Source organism: Colletotrichum chrysophilum (genome assembly GCF_026319265.1).
Source record: "Colletotrichum chrysophilum strain AFK26 chromosome Unknown scaffold_252, whole genome shotgun sequence".
In the NCBI taxonomy this organism is placed as follows: Eukaryota; Fungi; Ascomycota; class Sordariomycetes; order Glomerellales; family Glomerellaceae; genus Colletotrichum; species Colletotrichum chrysophilum.
The window spans coordinates 1-21,167 of NW_026517539.1; the positions used below are offsets into that span (position 1 = coordinate 1).

The following is a 21,167-nucleotide window of genomic DNA, read 5'->3' on the forward strand; positions in this document are numbered from 1 at the left end:
TAGTTGGTTATCACGTCAGTCTAACACACTGAAGGTCTCCGGTTCAAGTCCGGGCGAAATCATCCTTTGGGCGAATGGTTTAGTGGTATAATACTCGCTTAGCATGTGAGTGGTCCAGGGTTCGATTCCCTGTTCGTCCAAATCTTTTGCTTCTGAGTGAAAAGGAGGCTTCTTTAAGCTGTGTTCTCCTTTTTGACACTTGGGAGAAGTCTTTAAACGGTTGAATCGCTGCGGTGTAGCATTTTTTGCCCAGGTGGACCTACTGCAGTATCCCCGAAAACGCCGGTCAGCAGGCCCCACTCCTGTCCGGCCTCTCCTAACCCTCATCAGCGTTCGCGGGGGGAGGTTGTTTCCTTCTCTCTTCCTTCTGGAACGATGTCAACGGATTTCCGTATGGACTTTGAGATCTTATTTTGCAGATTTATATAACAATTCCGCCACCAAAGACGTTGAATACCGAAACCCTTGCCATCATGCTATGCGATGTATGGGAACCAGCCGACGTCTGGACTGGCATCTCCGACCAGAACCGGAGGAAGAAGCTGCAAAACAAGCTCAACCAGCGTGCTTACCGTCAGTGAATTCCAAAGCATGTTTATCTTCACAGTCCTTACTCCAAAGCAGGTAGAAGAAGGAAACAACCCACTGTAGACCGCGATGGCCAGCACCCGTCGCTGGCAGCTCCGGGCGAAGACAGCATCCTACCAACCCTAATCGGAGGGTGTGCTCTTATCAGATGTCCCCAGAGGCTTTATATAGCCCAAAACCGCGTCAAAGAAGTATACGAGGGCTACTCGCTCCACGCGCCGCGGCCGTCGGCACTGCACGTCCTCATCCGCCTGCGCGTCCTCGCAGCCCTAGCCCACAACGCCGCCGCCATAGGGTTTCCCCCACAAGGCCTCTGCCGCGATGACTTCGTTTCTCCATATAACCTGAGCGGACCTCTGGAGCTAGAGAACCTTGATTTGACGACGCCCGGCCGCGAGAGCCTTCGTCCGACGAACCTGCAGAGGAGAGTCCTCCATCACCCCTGGATCGACCTCTTCCCCTTCCCCGTCTTCCGAGACAACGTGCTGCTTGCGATGGAGTCTGGCTTGGTGGACGACGATCAGCTTTGTGCTGACATCCTCGAGGTGAAGGATGAGGACTTGGCTGGCAGGCCGTCTCTCATCGTCTGGGGTCAGTCGTGGAATTGTATGGCGTGGGAAGCCAATGAGGCCTTCTTTCGGAAATGGGGGTTCTTGACGCGGGGGTGCCCTGAGATGCTGGAGGCGACTAATTACTGGAGATCTAGACGAGGGGAAAGAAGGATCATTTATGAAGTATGACGTATAAGTTTTCATAGGCCGAAGGTGAATATCCCGAGCGAGTGAATAATGCAACCGCAAATGCAGTCTTTGATATCCTTAACTTATTCAAGGCCGAGTCGTAGTAACAAGCCAGCCAAGCTGCGGCGAGTAAGTTTCATGACCTCTCAAGGTTCTCGTAGGACATACCTCGTTATACAGACAGGACACCCATGTCCCGGGATGTCAGCAACCTTCCTTATCTCCAGATGCGGGGCCGGGGGCGGCGGGACGGCGCTAATGCACTTGGATTATTTTGTGGACCAGACCCGGAGCTGGTCCCGGGCATCGATCAGTGCTCACGGCGTCTGGGTGGAATGTCTAGATGCCGTCATGTTTCGTACCGAGACCGAGTCAACGACCACGGACACGGAGACCGGAAAGAAGACTTTCTCAGCCACGTATAAATATGTAGTACTGGAGGGACTCATCTATCCTCGAGCTTCGTCTTCCACGCAGCCACTCAAAGCACTCTCGCCGTCTTTCTAAAAAACCTCAAGACTACACACGATATCTCACAATGGCGGAACCATCAATGAAATACGTCCGGTAAGTGTTCCCACGACCCTCTTCACCGTGAGAAAATCACTAATAGGTCGCCTCCGTTCAGTGTGGGCAAGTCCGGCCTCAAGGTCTCCCAGATCATCCTCGGCTGCATGAGCTTCGGCGACAAGAACTGGCAACCATGGCTCCTCGACCAGGCTGAGGCCGTCCCCATCCTCAAGTACGCCTTCGACCGGGGCATCAACACCTGGGACGTCGCCGACACCTACTCGAATGGCCGCTCCGAGGAGATCGTCGGCGCCGCCATCCGGGAGTACAACATCCCGCGCTCGAAGCTCGTCGTCATGTCCAAGTGCTTCCAGTTCGTCGACGACGAGCGGGGCCCCATCGACCCGGCAAACCTGACCAGCAACGACGGCCCGCGCGTCAACCAGGTCGGGCTGTCGCGGAAGCACATCCTCGACGCCGTGGACCGCAGCGTCGAGAGACTGGGGACGTACATCGACGTGCTGCAGATTCATCGCATGGATCGGGATGTGCCGCCGGAGGAGATCATGAAGGCGCTGAATGACGTTGTGGAGAGCGGGAAAGTGCGGTATATTGGTGCTAGTTCGGTCAGTCTTCACATCTTTACCTACCTGGACAATCTCACACTACCCGTCATGATAGTCGCTGACTAGCAGATGCACAGATGGCAGCCTGGGAGTTCCAGATGCTCCAGAACGTCGCGAAGCAGAACGGCTGGCACCAGTTCATCTCGATGCAGGGTCTCTACAACCTCCTCTACCGCGAGGAGGAGCGCGAGGTGAACCCGTACTGCAACGCCGCCAACGTCGGCCTCTTCCCGTGGTCGCCCCTCGCTGCCGGCGTCCTCGCGCACCCGTGGACCGACCGCTCCGACCCCCGGGAGCAGAAGGACCCGTTCCTCCAAATGCTCTTCCGCGGCGTCGAGAATGGCGCCGACAAGGCGATTGTCGGGCGGGTGGAGGAGCTCGCGGCCAGGAAGGGGGTCGCGATGGCCCAGGTCGCGCAGGCGTGGCTGATTTCGAAGGGGTGCATGCCGATTTGCGGGCTGGAGACGCGGGAGAGGATTGACCAGGCGCTTGGGGCTTTGGAGGTGAAGTTGAGCGAGGAGGAGGTGCAGTATCTTGAGGAGATGTATGTTCCGAAATTGCCTATGCCGTTTTAGAAGCGGATGAGGTCTGGCGCGGTAGGCTGTGGCTTGGGATAAGCACTGGCTTGGCTAGATCTGATCGATTATTGTTCTTTGGACGAGATCGACTTGGCACTTGAAGAATAGACCAAATAAACACAAGAGCGAAATTTCACAGTCGCCACAAAGACAGGAGGGCCAGGTCCCGTCAGCCCATGTGTCTTGGGAACGCGTATGTTCATGCTTGAAGATGAGGGGTCACTCATTACCGAATGCACGATCAACTGAAAAAAGAAACAACCTTCCCAGCTACCAGAAAGATCATTTGGCGCTACGTCTAGCGCGGCCAAGGAAGTGACACACTTCTCCAAATGCAGCCGACCATTCGCCCGCTTAGATACGATCCCGTCCCAAAGCATTGAGTCGATGACAGTCTGGAACCCAGGCTACGGTTGGACCAACAGCAGCTCCTCGGCTGCAAATGGCTGATGGGAAGATGGCATTCTGACGCCATGGCTTCGACCAGTAGCCCGTATGCTTACTGGAGATGTTAGGTGACAGCCATCGTTGCGGTTGCATTTCAGCCGCACGATGCCATCGCGACCCTCATAAACTGACGCGAAGCTCGACCTTTTATCGTCGATTACACTGGGTTGGGACCTTGAGAGACTTTCAGAGCCTGTGACAGCCGAGACGAGCCATTTCACAACGATGGAGAGTTTGAGTGCGCAGGGCGGGGCTAATGACCGGGTCGCACCGGCGCAGATATCGGCGGATCGGAACGGCGATGCGCCGTCTGAGTACCCGGCGGGACGAGACGACGTGCCACGAACGAGCATAGCGTCTTTCACGGAGCAGGACGAGGTGGAATCTACGCATGTGCCGAGCACCTCGGCGTCGTCTGTCGAGCTGAGCATTGACTCGGACATGAGCGACGCCGACTCGGCTCTGGGGATTGACGGGGGGCGGGCTTCGTCGTCTGCGTCGGTCGCTTCGAGTCTTTACAGGTTCGTCGAGGAGTTTGGTCGGACGTATCATAGGTACAAGGAAGGGAGTAAGTTGTTCATTCTTGTCGATGTGAGAATGCCGCTGACGTTGAGAAGAGTACTTCCTCCCCAACGACGAGGTATGACGAGTCTTGGTTTAGAGGATGTATTTCACGCCGACTTCTGACATGCGACATGCTGCAGCAAGAGCAAGGCCGCTTAGACCTGCAACACGCCATTGCACTCCGCATTCTCGACGGGAACCTCGGGCTGGCGCCCGTGGATAAGCCGCACCGGGTGCTCGATATCGGCACGGGGACGGGCATCTGGGCTATCGAGTTCGCCGATCAGAACCCCGAGTCGGAGGTGCTCGGGAGCGACCTGAGCCCCATCCAGCCCGAGTACGTGCCCGCGAACTGCCGCTTCGAGATCGACGACGCCGAGGACGAGTGGATGTACGGGCAAAAGTTCGACTACGTCCACGGCCGGTACATGTGCACCTCCATCTTTGACTTCCCCAAGCTGTTTGGCCAGATCTACGCCAGCCTCAACCCGGGCGGCTGGGTCGAGTTTCAGGAGACGGTGATCGACTTCCGGGCCGTCGACGGGACTCTGGAGGGCACGGCGCTGCGGCGGTGGAACGACCATTTGCTGGAAGGTATCCGCCGGGCGGGGCGCGATGCCTTGTCTCCGTTCGGGTTCGCGGCGAAGATGACTGCCGCGGGGTTCACGAACGTCCAGCAGAGGAAGTTCGCGGTGCCGTCTACCCCGTGGGCTCGGGGGCGGAACCAGAAGATTCTCGGCGCGATGCAGATGACCAACAATCTCGAGGGCGTTCAGGGCATCACGATGAAGATCTTTACGCAGGTGCTGGGTTGGACTCGAGAGGAAGCTGAACTGCTGCTGGTTGACGTTCGCAGGGATATGGCGGATAGGAACATCCACGCATATCTCACGATGTGAGTTTTTCTTTCTGATAACGTTGCGGTAATGAGCTGACCATTTGAAGTATGGCTGTCTGGGGCCAAAAGCCGCACGAAGGGGAAGAGAATGGCGGGATGTCGTGATTTGAGTAGCCCGGAAGAATGTTTTAATCATTGTGTACATCCAGCATGGAGTTTGAAGTTACGCTTTCGTCGCATCTTGTTGGTGTTGAACTCCGCCAATTGCGCAGTTCACCTTGTTCGTTCTCGGGTCACGATCCACGTTGTGATAGCTGTCATCCCAAGAATATCTAGATGAAATGTATGCACGACACGAATGATGTCCAATTCAATGCAAGAAAAGCGCAGGAACGCTGAGAGTGAGCAAGTGACATGATCCCGCAATAACGGCAACATTGCACCGCGCAATGCATGCGAACCGCGGCACGACCCGGTGCGGCTTGTAACCGCTCCCTCTGCTTAGAAAAAAGCAAAAAGATGCCGAGGCCGTTGTGCTAAAGATCCACACCTGATGGCGGCCTTGAAACCGATAATGATGGTCTCCCCGTGCCAAGTGTGCCGATGGAGCGGCGAATGCGTGCCGGGAGCGGCATCAAATCCGCGGGGGAACGGAACACGGGCTCCTTTTCGAAGAATTTCTAGGCCACAGATCGTCGGCGTTATGACGAGCCGCCCCATCGGCTTTAACCCTCGTGTTCCTCTCCCAGTTCCCTCTTCTGGACTCCCCCTCCGAGGTCCCCCACTCGCTCTCGCCGGTCCATCCACTCGGCGTCCTCCTCCCACCCCCAGGTCCCTGGCCTTCCGGATGGCAGATTGCTGGTTACGGCAAGGCCATGGCAGGGCATGGAAGCAGCCGGAGAGTTTAATCGTCCGCATGCTTTGTAAAACGGGGTGTGGAGTTCGCCCTGGCAACCCGCTGTGGCATTGATGACTGAAGAAATTTTGCAAACCCGCGCTTGTGTTGTTTCTGGAATCGGTGGAGACTTACTGGTTGATGAGCGAGTCAATCATGCTCCATGACCCGACACATGTCACTGTCTCTGCCCATCTGGACCACGGAGAGATGCCAAGCGGGAAAAGGAAAACACATCGGTGTGACGTCAAGCTGACCAATTGCATGGCGGGGTGAAGCTCTCTTCCATGCCATGCCACTCTTACCAACACCTTAGAAGCTCCCCTGACGTTGGTGGGGTAAGCTGGTGAGCGCGGAATTCTACCGTGATGGCCAGACCACCATTCGAAACTGGATCGATGATTACGGGGGCGGGGGAATGCGAGTACAAAAGAGCTTGACACCCCGCGATGGAGGATGTCTAGCTATTCTAATAATCCAGCAATATCTACTCTCTTACGCTTTGATACCCATCGATACCCCTATACACTCAATTCCTTTATTTCAATCCTTTCAAACAAACCACAATAACCGTCAAAATGGTCGCTAAGAAGGTCCTCGTCGTTCTCACCTCTTGCGACAAGATCCCCAAGACTGGCAAGCCCATCGGCTGGTACCTGGTAAGCTCAATCCCAACATCATCACCGTCTACGCCGCGAACCCAACTGACTTTGCCACTTCCAGCCTGAGCTCGCCCACCCCTACGATGTCCTCAAGGAGGCCGGCGTCGAAATGACCTTCGCCTCCCCCAAGGGCGGCGTCGCGCCCCTCGACCAGGTCTCCGTCCAGATGTTCGGCGAAGACCCCTCCTCCAAGAACTTCCTCGAGAACCACAAGGAGATCTGGGAGAACACCAGGCCGCTGTCCGAGTTCGTCGGCAAGGCCTCCGAGTTCGACGCCATCTTCTACCCGGGCGGCCACGGCCCCATGTTCGACCTCGCCTTCGACGACGAGTCGCTCAAGCTCATCGCCGACTTCGCCGCCCAGAACAAGCCCGTCGCCGCCGTCTGCCACGGCCCCGGCGCCATCGTCAACGCCAAGACCCACGACGGCGAGTACCTGATCAAGGGCAAGAACGTCACCGGCTTCTCCAACACCGAGGAGGACCAGGCCGGTTTTACCCCCGAGATGAACTTTTTGCTTGAGGACCGCATGAAGGAGGTCGGCGGACAGTACGCCATCGCCGACGCGCCCTGGGGCGAGAAGGTTATCACTGATGGCGTTGTCATCACCGGCCAGAACCCCGCTTCTGCCCACGGTGTCGGCAAGGCCATTGTCAAGGCTCTTGGTCTGTAAGGGATGATTGTATGATATGATGACGACAAAAAGGTTACGAAGGATACAAAGTAATACCAAATTCAAAGCGATTCTGATCATTACTTGGTGCCTGGTGAAGGGGCTGTTCTGAAATACGTGACTACTGTGATACCATCTGAAGGCACACTCGTGCGATACATGTGTCGGGGGTTTCGCTCATCTCACTCCAATTCCTGAATTTCGATCTCCCCAAAGTCAATGTTCCGCCGTGGAATGGTCCACTGGTCCATATTAGTGGTCATCGACACGCCGTCCGCATACATGTCCATCGCCTCCTCCGCATCCAACACCTCAAAGGCCATCCGCTGGGTATTTCCCATGTAATTAGTGTCCACGACACGAAAATCGAGAAAGACAACTTCGCCAACTTGTTGATTCAGACCTATGCGCTCAATGTACCGCTTCGAGATGCTCGGCCTCGAGCTGTGCATCTCAGCAGTGACATGCACTGAGCCCCTGGTGCCGTGCATGGAGACGGTCCCATTCGGCATGAAGATCTGCAACTGAACGCGGTTCTTGCAGACGGACTCGCTCCAGTGGAAGAGAAAGCAGTCGAGGATGTAGTACTTGTGGTAGCCGAGGTCTCTTGGGTCGTGGCCTGCGCCTCTGAATTGCGCCACGATGTCGTCCCAGTTGCGGAGGGGGATGCGGTTCCTGACACACATGAGAGCGAACTCTTCCAGCTGTTCCTTGTAGTCGAATAGGCGGGGGCCACGGCCGCCACGACGGATCGGATACTGTACATCGCGAGACGACCTGGGCGTTCTGTTGTGGAACTGGCAGTAGAATCGGAGATACTCGTCGATGATCTGTCCCCTGTGGCGGTCGAAGAACTCGGGGTATGTGAAGTTGCCGAGCTCTGGGATGGCGTCTTTCCAGCTGCGAGGCATGGGGCGAATCTCTGCTTGCATGACGGCCTCGCATATGCCACGCGAGATCCGGGACATGATGTAAGCGGTTCGCTCGCGACTTTCGAGGGGTGGGCTGGAGAAAGGCATGTTGAGTTAAGGGTGGTCTGGGACAGGCGGCTGTAACAATGATTGTCGATAACAAGACGTCTCTCGAGGGAGTACTGTCTACTGCTCCTATCATGAACACAAGAGCGGTTTCGTCGAGGAGTCTTAAATAGAATATTTGTTGTGGTGATTCACCGAGGAAGATGCTGAATGCTCTGAGGGCTTCCACATATTCACCGTAGAGAAATCTCAACTTGAGATGAGCTGGCCTATTCACCAAACGGAAGATAGCCCAGGTAATGGTCTGCAGTCGTCGCATATCGTGGCTTGATCGGTTTCTCAAACCCATTTACATGTCTAAGCTCTCTAGCGTTTCAACTGCAATCAAACTCTTTTGGATTCAAGCCAATAATTGTCACAATTAGAAGCTCTTGACCACTCATTCACGGCAACCATGACGCAGGCTACTTTGTTATCTCATCAACCATCACTCAGCTCGATTAAAGTCTTGTTCGTGATATTTATCGAGAATGATGCTCTGGATTACTCGACTCTAAAGTGCCTGAATCTGACCCAACCGCCCTCCCTTTTGTCCTTTACATCGTCTAAGGATGCGTAGATACCGTACAAGGTGCCAGTCATATCATACCCTGAAAGAAGCACTGGATCTCCCTTTCCTAGACTATGCCATCCGCTTTCTCCATCACCTGTGATGAAGCGACATAGAAACTCGTAACTGTCGGGCAAGGTCTGAATGCGGAGGTCGACGGCTGCCGCGCCATTAGGAATCGCAGTCGATCCCAACTGGATGCTCTCGGACTTCTTGTCCTTGATCACGTTCAAGAACGCGGTAGTCGTGGAATTGGGGCCATCGATCTGAATACATCCGTGACGCAAGCTGTCCTTGTAGATGGCCAAGCCAGCCAATGGGAGCTCTTGAAGCTTACCAGAGCCCAGTTCCACGGTCGTGGAGGCGGAACCAGAGAGGGATCTCTGCCTTCGACCGACAAATGTGGACGTTCCGAGGGGTTCTGTCAGAGTCGACGTCTGAGCGCATAGGGAGTAAGTATCTTCTGTGGCGGAGTAGGAATAGTGATCGACGTTGGGAGTGCGGATGTAAAGATCCTCGAGCTGTTCATTCATGATTTTGTACCCATGACCTTGCGCCTCACCAGACTCTCCTTCTGAACCAACCACCATCTCAAGCTTAGTCTGTGCTATACGAGGCCAGTCCCCAGAGGGCCATTCAACTGGTGTAAGGAAAGTCTCGCGACCTAGGGGATGCCGCTGAACGTTGGTGTGGTCGTGTCGTATGCCCAGATGGACACAGAACCACCTTCCCTCCAGGTCTTGGAAGAGGTCACCATGACCAGCCCAGCGGACATCCTCATCCTTCTCAAAAGCAGTCAATAACGGGTTGTTTGGACAGCTCTCATAAGGCCCCCATATGTCTTTAGATTTTGCGATGTTGATTTGGTGGCCCTCGAATGTGGACGCTTCAGCAGTTAAAAGGTAGTACCAGCCATCTTTGAAGTAAACATGGGGCCCCTCAGCGTCATCCTTTCCGGCTGCACCCCTCCATAGGAACTTGCACTCTGACAAGGCTTCACCAGTGTCAACATCAATCTCGAACTGGCGGATAGAGCAGTCTGGGGCCCAAGGAGGCCCGGTCCGATAGGAGCCGTGCAGATATGCCTTGCCTGATGCCTCATCAAAGAAAAGACTGGGGTCAATCCCAGGGAACTCGAAAGGTACAGCGTCTGACCACCCGTCGTCGGAAAATATGGCGTCTTCATGACAGCTGAGCAGGAAGTTCTGAAACTCGTGCGATCCGTCGGGCTTTTCAAAGGCATATGTGCAAACGAGGTAGAAACTGTCTTTGAAGTGTCGAAGAGTTGGCGCAAACAGACCACCAGTGATGATCAGAGGGATGCCGTGAGGAAGCGGAATAAACTTTGTGAAGGCGTTGGAAAGTGATAGCTGAGATGGGCGGGACAACGCGTGTCCCTTGAGCTCCCAGTTGACGAGGTCCCGAGACGAGTAGATGGGAAGTCCAGGGAACACGTGAAAAGAAGAGTTGATTAGAAGGTAGGTGTCTCTGAAGACAGTTATGGTGGGGTCCGGGGCAAACCCGGGGATGATGGGGTTCGTAATCTTCATAGTGGGAGAACTTGGCGCGCTAGGGTATGTCAAGCCAACAACCTTAAAGACTATCGTGGCTCGGACGATAAATAGTATTATATCTGAAGATGATTGGGCGGATGACTTTCATAACTCGGAAAGTCCGAGTGGGATATGTCACGCTTTGGGCCGATGTCCACCTTCATTGTTGACGTCCACCTTGTTTACGTCCACCTGCGCCAAGGACGTCCACCCAGTCTCGCGACTACCCATGATCATAGCAATCACAAGTTGGCAGTATCTCCACATTCATAACGATCATTATTCGCAGCCTGTTCTCTGGAGGGAATGCCGTAACGGATTTCCCGTCAAGTATCAGTATTGGGCCCTTAATGTTACCCCGGATTTACCCCAGAAAATTCCCAAAAAGTCTCCCCGGATGTTCCATGACCAAGACTGCTATCGCGGGCATTTATTCAAGATCCCACTCCGCCTCCACTCGATGATTGATTTCGGTATCCGATCATGGACAATATGGCTTCACCCGACGTTGACAAGCAAGCCGTTTCCCAACCCGAGTCCAGTCATCTTGAGATGGCGACAAAACCCGGGCTGGAGGGCCACGCCGGCGAGGCCATTGTCCGCGAAGAGCTCGCTCTCTCCATCAGCGAAAATGCCAAGAGACACTGGCGAGCCTTGCTAATCTGTAAGACTGCTTGCCCTCCGACATCTAACATGGCATGAGATGTAAGCTGACTCCCTCCAAGCATCTGTCGGTTTTACCGCCGGCATCGCGTTCGCCTACGATACCACTGCCAACGGAGCCTCCATATCGATGCCTTCCTTCTTGCTGTACTTTGGAGACATTGGATCCACAGGACCCTATTTGCCCTCGATCTGGACTTCGCTATGGACGGCCATGTCGTCTCTGACCCAGGCTCTCGGCGCCATCCTCGTTGGCTTCATCGCGGATCGATACGGTCGAAAGTGGCCATCTTGTGCTGCAGCAATCTTGACGCTTATTGGGGCGGCAGTCCAATACATTGCCGTGCAACGGGCGACTCTGATGGGAGGGAAGATGATTACCGGCCTGGGCATCGGTGCAGTGATGGCTACAGCGACAACATACATTAGCGAGGTACGATTAAAGCAAGGGGATGTCTAGGGACCAGGACTGATATGCCACTCAGGTTGCGCCCTTGAAGTTGCGAGCACCGCTGCAAACTGGCTTAGTAGTGTTCGTCATCTTCAGCCAAGGCTTGGCGCTGGCCATGGTCCGTCTTTTCGTCCCAGACATTCGAGAGCAAGCATTCAGGACCGTCATTGCGATCCAATGGGGTGTGGGAGGCCTAGCTCTGCTGGCCTGGGCTGCGGCCCCTGAGTGGGTTCCGTTCCCCTGAGCGACTGACATCAGTAGCGCTAACAGCACCAGGTCCCCCTTATGGCTGGTTAGAAAGGGCAAAATCGAGGCTGCTCGGAAGGTCATGCGAAAGATTTACGGCCCTAATCAACCAGATGAGCGACTCGAGTACGAGATACGTGCCATCCAGGCCGAGCAAGAGTTCGAGGCCAACAATAAAGCCACGTACATGGCCTGTTTTCAGGGGACCAACCGGAAGAGGAGTCTTACTGTCGCTTTCCTCTACTCTACTGCCAACATCGGTGGTGCCTCGTTCCTCGCCCAGAATATCTACTTCCTCATAACGGCCGGTCTCGAAGCAGTGCACTGTTTCGATGTCGGGATCGGCGGCTTCGGACTGGCGGTTTTGATCATCCTGACGAGTGGAGTCTACCTGAAGTACGTTAACAGGCGCAACGTCGTGTTGATAGGCTTGGTTCTCAACCTGCTGGTGATGGTGATCATCGGCGCCCTGTACTGGGCAGACAAAAAGGGCGGCCTATGGGCTATTGCTGTTCTGATGAACATCCTCATCTCTCTGCAGTCCAGTCTGCTCCAGGGGGCGGGGTGGCCTATCGCTGCTGAAATCCCCTCGTATTCCCTCCGAGCAAAGACTCTCTCCATTGGCATTTGCGCGCAGACATTCACCACCTGGGTCTTCAACTTCATCACCCCATACATGTACAACGTCGACTCTGGGAACCTCGGCGCAAGGACAGGCTGGATCTATGCCGGGACGTCGGTGTTCCTGTTCATTGGCGGCTGGCTTTGGATACCGAATACTACTGGGATGACGACGGAAGAGATTGATCATGCGTATGAGTCGGGAGTGGCGCCAAGGAACTTTAGGAAACAGGCGTTGGTTGCGCCAGATGGGGGCAAGCGAGATTCCGTTTAGAACCTCACACTGGCGTCGTTAAATTTGCAGATAATACATCGCGCTCAGAAGAGCTATCTACGTGCACCATACGCGTATTAGTTTCAAAGAAGTGACCAGATTAGGCGTCATGCAGGTGGTTTTTGTGATCTTTGTAACGGGAATGGCGTGCAAGGGCTTGCAATGATTCCAAGTTGGATTACTGGAAGTCCGTAAAGTTTGCGCTCTTCGGTCTACCGTTTCTACTGCCTTTCGGTCGTGATTTACTGCTGTGAGGTTTACAGGGATGATCATGGCTTAGCACTGGATTCAAGGAGGCGATTATGGGTCGAAGTCTCAACAGGCTCTGGCTTGTAGTCGCCGATCAACAGGCTCCCCGCTGCTTCTCGAATAACGGGGCCATCGCTGCGTGGACTGGTAGCTTCGAACGACAACAGATGAATCCGGCAGTGTCAAAAAGAATGCAAATGGACCCTGTCCTTGCCGACTCTATTTAGAGCGTTTGAACTGGCCACGGCGCCGGGACTGGAGAGCGATGGGTCCCGTCAGGGATGAAAGGCCGGCCTGTAGATGCGATGAATCGTGCGCCACCGTTTGGTCCGAGTTATTACCGAGTAGTCTGTCATCGAACGAGTGGTGGACGGACATGAAGAAGCCGAAAGACGTGACAGTCTTGAAGTGCGAATCTCTGGCGTAGCAAGTCACTAATAATTCATTATGGCATAATACTGCAGCGGAACACGTTTGTGCTGTCGTAAGGGTTACCAATGATATTACTACTTGCATCGCCTGCATAACTAGCATCACTGAAAAGAAACAAAATCAGATACAATTGAGCGGGGGGAAACCTCCAGCTACAAGATTTGCGAATGCTATCATTTACCACCTTGTCAGCCCGTGTTGAGACCGGCCCCAGTTATCCATCATCCATCTGTGACGGACGACTTTCAATCGATTCCAATACATCCATTCGTGACATGCCCAGTTCTCTCAGACGACCTGAAACCCGGCGCCGAGTTGAACGTGTGCCCATGTCGGTGGTACAAGTAAGCTCCTGATGTTGACAGTGCTGCCACAGATGTACGCGTACCTGATGAGAAACCTCGCCGCCCAGGACAACCTCATGGTTTCATGTGGGTAAAGGAGGAGTCGCCAAGCGACAGAGGGCCTTCTTTGATTGTGATGTGATTGTGGAATTTGTGACTCCCGGGGAAAGCTGCTTGTGCATGTGGACTCGGCGGTGCGCGGCGAGAGAGAGGTTGCTCACCTGTTGCGTTTGAACGGGGGGACAACAAGCGGCGATGGGTGAGTATTTAAGTGTGCTTTCTAGCGAATGCGAGAAATCGCAGTATCAACTAAAAAGCTCCTGGCATGTCAGTGAAGACATTGTTGACGCGTCGACGCCACATTGGCGAGAGCCTTCAGAACGCCGAGGTCATGAGCGAATGGTGTACAGGATAAATGGGATTACGCCGGTTGGAACCAGACCGGATAGGATGGGTAAACGCGGGGGGATAAGCTCACCAAGCCTCCAAGCCCCTTACTTCCCATAGCTTCGGAAATCGTAGCCGACTTGCAATCTGGGGCACTGCGCTCGGGCGAGCTGCCAACCTCTCCAGCTACACCCCCACGCCAGAGACATCGTCCCCAAAGGCCGCTAGAAACGGCGGCACAAAGCTGGCTGCGCCTTCTCCTTGTTCCACACCAAGCGACAATTGGATCATTAATGATACTGGCCGTGATCGAATTAGAAATCTGCCCACTTGTGTCACTTGTTCTCGAAGCCGTCGGATTGAGTCTCTGCCGGTGTAGAAGGCTTCAAGGGTCACGGAGTGCGGGCTTGACTAAGACGCCGCGTAAGTTTGACTCGGCGTAGTTTCGGCTGTGAAGTTCGAAGATCGACGCTCGAGTATTTACAGAACAAGCTTACCGGACATCACTGGCATCATGGTTGGCCTTGTTTCGTCTCATACGCTCGTACAGTCAGTAGTCGCGGCGCACCAAGCATTTCCGAGTAGATGCTGTAGACCCTCATCAATAACAACAGAAGCGGTACTGAAAGCTCACGTGCCTTGTTGTAGTGCATTTACGGCGTTTGTGGGCAGCAATTCCGAGTCCTGACCAAGAAATAGTTGGTGTTCGGAGGCTAGACTTGAGCTGATATTCCAGGTCGGACCTTGCTGTCGTAGATGAACAGCATCCTGTCAAACCACAGGACTGGTAATATATGTGATCATGGACATATTGTCAATGGCGAGTCATGCCGGATGAATACGGAGAATACGCAGAGTTGCTCGGACAATGATGCTGAGAATTTGGGCCCTGAAGCACGCGATACCAGCGGCTGTAACTGTCTACCTGTCACGTCAAGTTACAGTGCACTTGGCATCCAGAACAGCCCATTTCTGCCCAAGAGTACACGAGGCTTCATAACCGAGCTAGGATTGAGACCTTATCGGGAATTGGCATTCATGGCTGTTTCATCAAGCAGGGCGAGCTTTCTTTTGGCTCGGATGAGGCTACGCTGAAGCTCCCTTCGACGTGGACCCATGGAAACACAAGACGAAAATAACTAAAACGAAATTGTGACCGGGTCTAGAGAAAGCCAAAAGGGATGAAGGGAGATTTCAGTATCAGCACGGTCTTGTATAGGCCCCCGTACGGGTCTGATACCATCGTGTCGCCCTCGGAGACCTCGGCGGTACATGGATATCGCCGAGCTAAGCCGAGTTTGCTGCCCACAACATAACAGACTACGCAACAGAGGGAGATCACTTGGATTCGCAAACGTAATTGTCCAACACGTGTTGGTAGTAGATTTGGCCACTGGCGAGGGGCCCTGTCAATTGGATCTTGATTTGGCACTTCTACTGGTCCTTATGCTGGGAGAAGGGAGAACATTGCTCTACGGAGCAGAGGTCGGAGTAAACGCCGGTAGCTGGGCTGCAATTTTCTACCGTCTAGACTGTGCTCCTCGATTTGATCACGTCTTTCTATGTCAAATTTCTAATTTTCAGGGGATTGGATTTCTTTCTTTTTTGTGCTGCGGACAACCGAGCCCTGGTTGTTCTGCCATTCCTTGACATCCAACTACAACATCGCTCCAGTCCGAATCAAACCGTCTCAACATGAAAGCTGCATATCAAGTTTTTCTCGGTACCAAGACGGGTGGAAGCAGCATAAGTGACACCTGGGAAGGCACGTTGCCTTTCCTGGTACATCTCTTGGCTGGTCTACGCTCATGGTCTCGACAATAAACAGCCCCTGAAGATCTTGCAGCCGACATTGACTAGAACTGTGCTGTAACCTCGCCAACGTTTATGATCTCTCACTTTTCTTAGATAGGAAGGAAGATCTTGGATGGCTGGTATCGTTTGCCACATGAAGCTCTAGATGAGATCATGGTTGGAACCTTCCACATCTGTCATCGGCACCTCATAGATGTCAGTTCGTCTTTAGTGTTCAGACGGGATAGGCTCAGATTCTGCAGATATCCACGTTCAATACTTCATGGGAGCGTACAGTGACACGTGAAAAAGTCATGGGATGAGGCTTTCAGATGCAACTTGGGCGATGTGATTCTCTTACGTCCGACTTACACCCTGATCCGCTTCTCGAAGTCCACGCACAGTCCCTCTCACCAAGGTTCCGTGACACGATCCATGCCCCGGCTGTGCCGACTGATAGAAGTTTCTTTTCGGATTGCCTCTGGGTTTCGAGTCAAGCGCTACTACCGCCCTTGCATGTGTAAAAGCTGTTCATCCCACCCGTGTCCTACAGTCGTCGGATGTCTGGGTGGGCTTCACTATTGCGAGGTGAAGTTGCAAGGCCCTTCCCTTAAAATGATGCTATAATAAGACTTAGATATGTTCGAGGAGGAAAGATATGTGAGGATCTCCAAGCCTGGATACTAAGATTCCGAAGACTGTCGATCGGGAGACACAGACCTACTTACGATAAGCAATTTTCTGACGCGTCAAACTCTCGTGGGCACTCCCCCGTCCATTAAACCGTCAACGCCTTCATGTGCCCACGCCAAGAAAGGGTATTTTCAATTATTTCTTGGCAACGGCTATAAGCGATTGGGCATCTGAACCAACGCACCTTGACATCAAGTAGTGGGACGGTGGACAGCGATCTACGCCCGTATCCGCCGCACCGCCGCATGTTTACACACAAAGACTGGGATCTTTCACTTGACACATCATAAGTCTCACCGAGCCCGTTTTCAGTCTAGGAGGATGCATCTGAATGTACAGACGTCTTGTAAGCGCCGATACCCACATTGCTGCCAGACATTCAGGTGATCTGTGAGGGATAATGATCTCCCGGGACCACTTGGGGTCGTTCGTCTCGGAAGAGCTCCATATATAGTATCATCGCTCTGTCACAACAGCTTATATAAGTAGCGATTTAGGTTGCCCCGGCTGGGGTGTGGCTCCCATTGGACCCGCTCGGAAACTTACCCCCCAAAACGGAGCATGCTCTTAGCATCCCCTTTGTGAGGGATTCATGCTTAACTCCACCACGACGGACTGTTCCATGATGTTGAATATGATGAGCCATAGGCCGGAGACTTATATTGCGCGGCTTCTTTACATGTGCAAGGTGTCTCCCTGATCCGTTTACATCTTGAGCAAGCTCTTGGTTCGCTGACAACCGTCCAAACTGACACATCAAGTATATTTCTCTTGCTATCTCAGGGGTGTCTGTTTACCATCGTACCAGGGTCAGCACTGCCACGGATATGATGTGTTCAACGGAGTGAATAGATTACGCGCCTACCTGCTGTGTCTCGCTGCCATCCGTTTCCGCCACAACATGAAGGCTCCCGCAAGGATCGACGCTCCCGCTGTTTTCAAGGGTAATCAGAAACAGTAGTCTTGCAAATGAGCTGATCAGGGGGGATATTTTACCAACACTGCCCAATATCACCACTAGCACAACACCCGTGCTGGGCACGTATGCTGAGCGCCTATCCATTGGCTAGACTGGTCGGAAGTTTTCAACGGGTGTGGGAAACCGAGTGGAAACCGTGAAATCCTGAGATGTTGAGGCGGATCAGAGACCGGTGATGTTCTTGCCTTGTCCTCCACATTCGAATGACGTGCCGGCGCCGACTCTTACGGTTTAAGTACCCCTCACGAAAGTCCACATTATCTCGACTTTCAGATCCCGATGTCAAGCCAAGACTTCATGATGCATCAAGCCCAATCAACGTATGAGGGGATTCAGGCGCCAAGACGGGGCTCGGCGGTGATCGAAACGATCTTGAGATATCGGGAGGATGCGGGCAGGCCGGTAGTTGCAGCCAGCGGGACGTTTCGGGGCCCGCACAACAAGGAAAGATATGAGCTTGTTTAACAAGACTCTCCACTGAGCATGATTGCACACGCTCAGCCTCTGGGTCGTCACAAGCGAAGATACGGTGCCGACCAATGGCGCGTGCAACCTGCAACACGAGAGAATATTCGCTAAGACCTGTTAGACCAGATAGACCTGCCCGTTTCCGATTAAGGCAACCGAGACTCCCCAGCAGACCCACGGAGGCCGCGGGTGGGACCCAGCCATCCCTGGTAAATACGGCGCCGGTCCGTTGAAGCGGCTGAAGACTTGCGTGGCTGCTACGCTACTACGTTGGCCCACCCGATGCCCGTGCTCCGTGAAAGCTTGTAAGACTGGAACGGTTACTTATCTTCATCGGCGTTAAGGAGGTTTAAGACGCCATATTAAGGGGGCTGTTGATATGAATTCGACATGCTGTCTCAAGATATCCTCGATCGCTACGCATCGTTCTTCCTTCACTTAAAAGTTTGTGCTTGTTTTCTGAATTTCTGCTTTTGTCTTTTGTTCATGCTACTCATTAGAAATCCGACTTTAGACTGCCATGGCGCTCCCTCGATACCCGAGCGAGTACATGGAGATGACCGACAATGTGGCTGGTGAAGCTTCGAAGAATTCCAATGGCCAAGGCCGCCTGGCGCGGGACTTGGGTCATAGACCTCGCAAATCCGATGGTGTTGTCTTCCGGGAAGACTCACACAACCCCGGCGATAACAGCAAATACGACTTTTTTCCGCGAGCCCAGAATCGCCACAAGTCCCTACCGCCGCTACCCTTGGTGTACATGTCTTCCAGCAACCGGCCAGAGAAGCTCTACGAGTACGATTCGTCTGGCGCATCAACACCTCGCCCATCGCCCGATCCCCCCTATCACGTCTTTTCGAAAAATGAAAAATGGATGGTTATTGTGATCATCGGGGTCGCTGGCTTATTCTCTGGTCTTTCTTCGAACATCTACTTCCCATCTCTGGACGCGATTGCTCAGGTGTGTTGGAGAGGTCACATGAAATCAACTTCAGCTAATTAGTCTTTACTCCAGGATCTGAAAGTTAGCTTGAACATGGTGTCTCTTACCATCACATCGTACCTGATCATTCAAGGCATATCTCCATTGCTTTGGGGATCCATATCTGATGTTCTCGGCCGACGCCCCATTTACATCGCTTCATTCGCTGTCTACATTGTTGCCAACATTGCTTTGAGTTTCTCTCCCAGCTTTGCAATCTTGTTGGTCTTCAGGGGCCTTCAGGCAGCAGGAAGTGCTTCGACAGTCAGTATTGGTATGATATGCAGAAAGAAAGTACAAGTCATCGATTCCTCGGGCACTAATGCACTACATAGGAAATGGCGTCATTCAGGATATCTCTCCTTCTTCCGAAAGAGGAGGTTTCATAAGCTTTTACCAAGCAAGTAAGAATAACATCTTCCTTGAGCTGGCTCTTAATCATTGCTCATGGGTGTGACACAGTTCGAAATTTTAGCATAGCCGTCGGCCCCGTCCTCGGCGGATTACTCTCCAACTACTTTGGCTTTCGTTCGATTTTCGTGTTTCTCCTCATCATCTCAACCACCACCCTCGCCGTCATTATTACGTTCCTTCCCGAGACCATGCGCAGTATTGCCGGCAATGGTAGCATTCGACTCGATGGAATGTACAGACCCCTCGCCCGATACATTCGCGGAGATCCTGAATATATTGAACAGGGCTCGGTGAAGTCTTCGCCGCGAAAGAAGGTGACTTTCATGACATTCGTCGAGCCTCTAAGGCTCTTGATCCAAAAGGACATTCTTATCAACCTCGTTTTCGGCGGCATCATCTACGCCATTTGGAGTATGGTGACATCCAGTACCACGGGTATCTTCAAGGAAAGCTTTGGCCTGAACGAGCTCCAAATCGGACTCTGCTACCTGCCCAATGGTAAGTCTATTCGTCTTTGTAAAAGTCCCTAATAAGTACTCACCATCCCTCACACAGGCCTCGGAACTATTGTTGGGTCAACAATCGTTGGTAAACTGATGAACAAGGACTTTGCTGCCGCCGAAGCGGCATACAAGTCAGCTCGAAACGAGCCATCCAAGAAGAAGCTATCATCGAAGGATGTGCCGGCAGACTTTCCCATTGAACGAGCACGGTTACGAAGACTTCCTTGGGCTGTGATAATCTTCGTTATTACAACAGCTGGTTATGGCTTCAGCATGGCGTACCCCTCGATCACGAGCCTCGCTGGTTGGATTGCAGTTCCGCTAGTGTTGCAATTTTTTATTGCAGCTACCAGCAACGCTGTCTTCGCTCTGAACCAGACCCTGGTATCAGACCTCTGCCCAGGCAAGGGCGCGAGTGCCACTGCTATTAACAATCTGGTTCGCTGTAGCTTGGGTGCCGTGGGCGTTGCCTTTGTTGAGCAAATGATCGCTCTTGCGGGAGTTGGACCGACGTTTCTAGGCTTAGCGCTGATCACGGTATCCGTGACGCCGTTAGCTGTGATTCACTGGAACTGGGGCCAGCAGTGGAGAGCCGAGAGGATGATGGCTAAGGAGGTGGCAGTTGAGGAGAATGCCAAAAGCAAGAACTGAACTGCTGGCAAATTTGCGTCTCGCGCTAAGATAGAGCGGTGAAGGCTTGATTTACATCGGAAGATTGTAGATATGCGGAAAGGAAAAGACAACAAGGATAGACAAAACCATACAACACACTTTCATAGATAGATATAAACTACTGATAGAATCTAGAGCTCACTGAACATCTTCCAGATGGATTCCACTTCGTCTTCTACCACGCAAAAGTATCTTCTTCGTGATGTCCCTCTCCGACAAGACGTAGCATTCTGGAGTGACTTTGAGTACCAGCAGTTGACCACAATCCGACCTCCGGACGAAACACGGCCATCTGGGAGGATATATATGTACCGGCGTGCTGCACCACCAAGCGCACGAGTTGGGTCCCGTATGGCATGTTTGGTCCAGAACCCAGGTTTTTATGATTCCGGACAGATGGTATAAAAGCCACCTGCGTTCATTGAGCTTCTCGAGCCTGCTGTGACCATCCACATGTCTTCCACCAACCAACGGTCAAGTCTGCATTTTGGTGTGGTAGGATTCCAGAATGCGCCTGTCACAACATTCTGGATATTGGCGAACCAGTCAAACTGGTGCGGAAAATAAAGTTCAGGATCGAATGCGAAGTGAATGAAATCCGTGTTCCAGTTGATGCGAGGGTCGGCTGGGATTCTGTGCTGATTCATCCATGGGACAAGGGCACCACGTGAAGGTACCGAGGACCATGTGCAGCAATTCTTATCATAATATTCTAGATGATTATATTCGTGGAA

The 21,167-nt window shown here is 53.1% G+C and overlaps 8 protein-coding genes and 1 non-coding gene across 9 annotated transcripts; 7 read left to right on the forward strand and 2 right to left on the reverse strand.

Moving 5' to 3' along the window:
- The first annotated feature begins 68 nt into the window (after positions 1-68).
- On the forward strand, positions 69-140 carry COL26b_013730. Its single transcript has one exon. It is a non-coding gene; the product is annotated as a tRNA-Ala (tRNA).
- A 333-nt stretch (positions 141-473) lies between these two features.
- Positions 474-1,335, forward strand: COL26b_013731 (uncharacterized protein; the record flags this gene model as incomplete). The annotated part of the gene is made up of 3 exons (XM_053186322.1): positions 474-573; positions 760-1,179; positions 1,295-1,335. The coding sequence occupies 3 exons, from the start codon at positions 474-476 to the stop codon at positions 1,333-1,335; spliced, it is 561 nt and encodes a 186-aa protein (XP_053029722.1).
- A 531-nt stretch (positions 1,336-1,866) lies between these two features.
- COL26b_013732 (uncharacterized protein) lies at positions 1,867-3,039 on the forward strand (the record flags this gene model as incomplete). The annotated part of the gene is made up of 3 exons (XM_053186323.1): positions 1,867-1,895; positions 1,942-2,464; positions 2,542-3,039. The coding sequence occupies 3 exons, from the start codon at positions 1,867-1,869 to the stop codon at positions 3,037-3,039; spliced, it is 1,050 nt and encodes a 349-aa protein (XP_053029723.1).
- A 675-nt stretch (positions 3,040-3,714) lies between these two features.
- COL26b_013733 (uncharacterized protein) lies at positions 3,715-4,952 on the forward strand (the record flags this gene model as incomplete). Its single annotated transcript, XM_053186324.1, has 3 exons — positions 3,715-4,057; positions 4,107-4,129; positions 4,194-4,952. 3 exons carry the CDS (start codon positions 3,715-3,717, stop codon positions 4,950-4,952), a joined length of 1,125 nt encoding a protein of 374 aa, XP_053029724.1.
- Positions 4,953-6,364: 1,412 nt separating this feature from the next.
- COL26b_013734 (uncharacterized protein) lies at positions 6,365-7,121 on the forward strand (the record flags this gene model as incomplete). Its single annotated transcript, XM_053186325.1, has 2 exons — positions 6,365-6,445; positions 6,510-7,121. The coding sequence occupies 2 exons, from the start codon at positions 6,365-6,367 to the stop codon at positions 7,119-7,121; spliced, it is 693 nt and encodes a 230-aa protein (XP_053029725.1).
- A 182-nt stretch (positions 7,122-7,303) lies between these two features.
- Positions 7,304-8,089, reverse strand: COL26b_013735 (uncharacterized protein; the record flags this gene model as incomplete). The annotated part of the gene is made up of 1 exon (XM_053186326.1): positions 7,304-8,089. One exon carries the CDS (start codon positions 8,087-8,089, stop codon positions 7,304-7,306), a length of 786 nt encoding a protein of 261 aa, XP_053029726.1.
- A 552-nt stretch (positions 8,090-8,641) lies between these two features.
- COL26b_013736 (uncharacterized protein) lies at positions 8,642-10,258 on the reverse strand (the record flags this gene model as incomplete). Its single annotated transcript, XM_053186327.1, has 1 exon — positions 8,642-10,258. One exon carries the CDS (start codon positions 10,256-10,258, stop codon positions 8,642-8,644), a length of 1,617 nt encoding a protein of 538 aa, XP_053029727.1.
- A 495-nt stretch (positions 10,259-10,753) lies between these two features.
- Positions 10,754-12,516, forward strand: COL26b_013737 (uncharacterized protein; the record flags this gene model as incomplete). Its single annotated transcript, XM_053186328.1, has 4 exons — positions 10,754-10,925; positions 10,987-11,357; positions 11,410-11,600; positions 11,652-12,516. The coding sequence occupies 4 exons, from the start codon at positions 10,754-10,756 to the stop codon at positions 12,514-12,516; spliced, it is 1,599 nt and encodes a 532-aa protein (XP_053029728.1).
- A 6,930-nt stretch (positions 12,517-19,446) lies between these two features.
- On the forward strand, positions 19,447-20,412 carry COL26b_013738 (uncharacterized protein; the record flags this gene model as incomplete). The annotated part of the gene is made up of 2 exons (XM_053186329.1): positions 19,447-19,756; positions 19,814-20,412. The coding sequence occupies 2 exons, from the start codon at positions 19,447-19,449 to the stop codon at positions 20,410-20,412; spliced, it is 909 nt and encodes a 302-aa protein (XP_053029729.1).
- Positions 20,413-21,167: the final 755 nt, after the last annotated feature.